The following is a 5,175-nucleotide window of genomic DNA, read 5'->3' as shown; positions in this document are numbered from 1 at the left end:
CGTAATAATCAAATGATTAAGAGGATATGGTTACCGCAACTCATTAGGAGAGGTCTATAGTTTTAAGATGCTCTTTAATTAGTCCAATCTATTTTGAAAATTGGATTTATTGTTCTTGATTTTCACAATACCTGATAAAAGAGTTTTCATAAATTTCATTTTTTATAAAAAATATGCAAATAAATAAATCAATTCTTATGATTGCTGATCTCATTAGGTGTAAAATCATATATACACTTAAAAATGCTGTACCTTCCGCTGTGATGTTCACATGTAATAAATTATCAGGTATTCTGACTCCTGCAAGGTCTGCAGTTTTTATTTTCTTGCACTAAATAGACGAATTTGACGAATTTTAAGAGAAAATGTATTTGCCATCATCAATGATTGCTTTTTTTTTCATCAAATAGAATTTAAAACATTTGTGACGAATTCTCTTATATCGGCGTTCTGTTGAAATCAGCTAATCGTGAAAATTATTCCGCCTGGTTTTAATTTTTAGATGAAAGATTTGCCCTCCACATATCTCTGAAATCATTTCATTTTGATTGGCTTTTGTTGGACATCTTTTTGGTGCGCTGAGTTAAAACAAAATTTCCAGAAATGGACTTCATTTGACTTTTCATTTCTTATCGATGCTGTTATTTGCATCTTGATAATAAAATTTAATTTTTTCACAAATTTTAAACTCAAAAGGAAATAGAGTCTACGAAAATATAGGGAGATCCTTCAAGCAGATGTCCACAATCACACAGACGTAAGGTAGCTTTCGGCTTTCCGGTCACATCAGGCAACCAAAGGGATAATCCAGGCATAGCACTTACCGACAATGCACACACTCTTATCAACGTTGCCCTATAGAATGGCAATGACATTTTTTCTAGTCTCCCTGATATCTGACTTTTCAGACGGTTGCTTCAACGAATTATATGTCTTTTAACTGGAGGAACTGACAAGCACTAAATCACCTGCCTGGAAAACCCTTTAGCGCACACCATGTTTGAGCCATTTCATTGATTTTATCCATATTTTACTTGTAGAATTCATAGTAAAAGTATAGAGTGAAACACGTACTTAGGTTACAAATAAACATTGAACAAAATACATGTGAATACTTTTAGAAAAAATACGATCTGCAAAAAAGAGAGACGAACAACTGAAGAACGAAACCAAACATTCATTAGCCTATATATAAAAATGACTCTTGAGGGACCATGCGATATCTACAGTATAAGAAAAAACGAAGCATAGACAAAGATAAGTAGAGGGAGGTTATGCCTTCAACTTAATAAGAATAGGCTCTCGACCTCTTTACTTAAAATTGGCAGAAAACTTCGATGATGTATCAAAAAGTCTTAAATAAAGTAATCCTTTCACAGCTTGAAAAATATTTTATTAACCCTTTACGTACGAAGAGACCGGTCATAGCAACGTCATCATTGTCATGATAGTATTACTCAAAGTTAGTCTAATGTACTTTAGAAATTAATTGATTCAATAGAACCAGTGCGGGCTTGTTAGCATATGGGCAAAGACGGTAGACAATTCATTCTGGCATTATCCAAACTACCGAAGCGGTGAACAATGGCCTTTTAAAATGAAACTTAATTAACTCGTGAAAATTCGCGACATTGTTGGGACGTTGGATTTTCGAATTATCTTATCTTTATCTTTTACTTTCATACACCAACAATGGTTCTTTTTCATCATAAACTGCATTTCTGCTTTTCGTGGACAGAGGCTCAGGAATTGCTTCGTCAGAATCAGCAATCATATAGCAAGTTTCAAATCATCTATCTAATGATTTACAAGAATCGGGTCCTCACAATGCAGACATTACCATTCAGATTTATCATAAAGTCTGAATGATTCAAATTAACCAAGAATCCCTAGAAAGAAGATCCTTGATATTAGGTTCAGTCACGGTTCAACCAAATTACATTTATGAAGAATTGCTCGTGATCAGTATTAGAAATTCCAAGGGAGAATGCTCAAGAAAAGTAGTCTATGCTCTGAGTACTAAAGTCCATGGATCGCTTCATTTAGTTCACTCAAATGTCAGTGGATAGCAGCAAGAAAAATGACTTAAGGCAGGTAAGGTCGTCACTAAGGACTTGCTGAAAAACTGGAAGGGTGTACTTTCTAGTGTACCCAGCCTCCAAGGGGATTGAGGTAATATATGTATATATATATATATATATATATATATATATATATATATATATATATATATATATATATATCATCATCATACTATAATGGGCGTAATGTCTGTCTGTCTGTCTGTCTGTCTGTCATTCAATCACGGCCAAACGGCTGGTCAGATGGGCATGAAACTTGGCAGCGTTATGGTGGGGACCCCTAAGATGGTTTGTAATGGGGTTTCATCCAACCTACCCCCCTCCTTTGTAGGGGGGGGGGAGAAGGGATTCCCTGAAACGGAGCTGTTTCTGGCCGTGAAACGAGGCTGGTTATTCCCGTAGACTTAGTTACTTTACGAATTTGGTGTATCTCACGAAGTGATGTCAAGAATCATAGCTGAAGAAATAGACTATGATACTGACAGTCTGAGAAGATCAAGCGTAGAGGTTCATGATACCTTGAACATTGAACAAAGACATGTATATGATATGGTAGTAAATGCGGTTTTCATTGGAAACTCTGAGCACAAGATTTTCGCCCTGAGTGTAAGCAGTGGAACTGGGAAGACATACTTGATAAATGCCATAATAGATTTTCTTCGCTCGGAGAAGAAAGTCGTACTCGCCACTGCTCTTTCTGGCATTGCAGCTACCTTACTCCACAATGGAACGCTTCACTCTCGCTTCAAGATTCCCTTCAACATCACTCCTGAATCCACTTGCCAGGTGTCTGACCAACATGCAAGTGCACAGCTCTTCAGGATGAAAGACTTGATCATAATTGATGAAGTCAGCCAAGGTGACAAACTGTTATTCGAATGTTTGGATCGATCATTGCGTAACATTAGGAAGAATCAAGAGTTGTTTGGAGGAATCTGCGTTCTGTTTGTAGGTGACTGGAAGCAAATTCTTCCCGTTGTGAAACACGGAAGTCGAGCACAGATAGTCAACGCAACCTTGAAGACATCATACATCTGGAAGTCAGTAACAGAACTGAAACTATCACTCAACATGAGAGTTCGCAATCCATCCGATGCCACCTTTGCGTCTTATCTCAGAGACATAGGATCAGGGAACTGTTCGTACATTGAGCCTCCGAGAAATATGATTGAAGTTCTCCCTGAATTTGTGCTAGAATCCTCTTCTATTTCTGATACTTGCAAGTTTGTCTTTGATGGATTAAGTGAAAGTTATGCGGACCCGTCGTGGCTATGTTCGCAAGCTGTAATAGCTTCAACCAATGAAGTCGTCAATAGTGTCAACGAGCACATGATCAACAACTTCCCCGGTGAAAGTCGCGAATATTTCAGCTCGGACACAATAGAAGATGAAAATTATCATCAATATCCGCAAGATTTTTGAATAACTTAAATCCATCGGGACTGCCAGTGCACAAAATAACGTTGAAGAAGTACTGCCCGGTAATGTTGCTTCGGAATTTCGATCCTGCCAATGGACATTGCAACGGAACAAGGTACACCATTATGGAGCTAAACTCCCACGTTATCGAAGCAGTGATAGCAACGGGCCCTCACACCGGCAAACGTCTGTTCATCCCCCGGATTCCTCTGATGCCTTCGGACAACCAGTTTCCGTTTCAGTTACGGTGCAGGCAGTTTCCCATCAACCTGGCCTTCTCATTCACTGCAAACAAGTTGCAGGGCCAGACTTTGGATCGTTTGGCGTGTTTCTGCCGTCACCCATGTTCACGCATGGCCAACTGTATGTGGCGATGAGCAGAGCAACTGACTCTGCCAACTTGAAATTAAGTTGTGGACAAACTGATAATATTGTGTACAAAGAGGTTATGTAGTAGGTATGTATAAAAATCGCCCTTATTTTAATATTGCTGAACAAATAGTACATATGAATTTTTCACTTCTGCACCCAAGTTTGCTAGTATATATTAAATTATATAATCATATATATATATATATATTATAATATATATATATATATATATATATATACACACACACACACACACACACACATATATATATAATATATATATATATAATTATATATGCATATATTATATATATATATATATATATATATATATATATATATATATATATATATCATATATATATATATACATATATATATTAGCCCAGTCCCCTTGGCGGCTGGGTACACTAGAAAGATACAGCCTTCCAATTTTTCAGCAAGTCCTTAGTGACGACCTTACCTACCTTAAGTCCTTTTTCTTGCTGGAGAGTTTGAAGTATGTCCGCATTATAGAAATATATAAAGTAATGGGGTTTACTACTTATGAATTCCTTCTAAATCTCAGTTGTATATACTCAACGAAACAAGCACACCACACTCAATTTATAATATATATCTAAAGAGGTGAAAGAGGGGGAATGGCTAATAATATATTTTAAAGTGTTTTTATATAATAATAAAGTCACATAGCTCTGCTTGCCTAGAGACAAGGGGTGGTACACTGCGAAGTTCACCGGAGAGAGAATGGTATTTGCTGAACAAGCAACTTGTCTCAGAGGTCGTTCCCCGTTTGCGAGGCATGTGCATTCGTTTGTACGCGTATTACAGGCCTACTGGTTCAGGGTACTTGTGGAAGACGCATTCTTTGTGCAAAGGAGAGAACAAGCGGTTACCCCACCCTAAGTGTCAGGAGAGAACGGCCCATCGAAAAGGTAAGACACGTTCTTTAAAAACTTAGAAAATCTGTTACCTTTTGGGAAAGAGAGAGAGTGTGGAAAAAATATTCTCTTTACGTAAATACTTTGAAAAGAGTGACGTGTGGTGTCTATATAACTATTATCTTTATTACAGATGGGTCCGATTCATGGTGATTAGAATGGGATTCTCTAATTGACCAACACTAGACAGTGTGACTTGTTTGGGGATTGAGAGTGTAACCTTAGTCCGGAAGGTAGAATGTTATCTTATTGGTTTTCTTTATGGCAGATTTGGGTATTTTGTGCATTATGACTTGTTTAATCATTTTGTTCTTTGTTATAACCAATTGCTTTGGGAAATAAATGATATTTTTGTATTTACG

At 37.1% G+C, this 5,175-nt stretch overlaps 1 protein-coding gene across 1 annotated transcript; it reads left to right on the top strand.

Moving 5' to 3' along the window:
• Positions 1-2,522: 2,522 nt before the first annotated feature.
• LOC135198237 (ATP-dependent DNA helicase PIF1-like) lies at positions 2,523-3,503 on the top strand. The gene has a single exon (XM_064225809.1). The coding sequence runs from the start codon at positions 2,523-2,525 to the stop codon at positions 3,501-3,503; it is 981 nt and encodes a 326-aa protein (XP_064081879.1).
• Positions 3,504-5,175: the final 1,672 nt, after the last annotated feature.

The sequence above is a fragment of the Macrobrachium nipponense genome, chromosome 22 (genome assembly GCF_015104395.2).
Source record: "Macrobrachium nipponense isolate FS-2020 chromosome 22, ASM1510439v2, whole genome shotgun sequence".
Classification (NCBI taxonomy): domain Eukaryota; kingdom Metazoa; phylum Arthropoda; class Malacostraca; order Decapoda; family Palaemonidae; genus Macrobrachium; species Macrobrachium nipponense.
The sequence above is the reverse complement of the archived record's forward strand: the minus strand, read 5'-3'. Positions and strand labels throughout refer to the sequence as shown.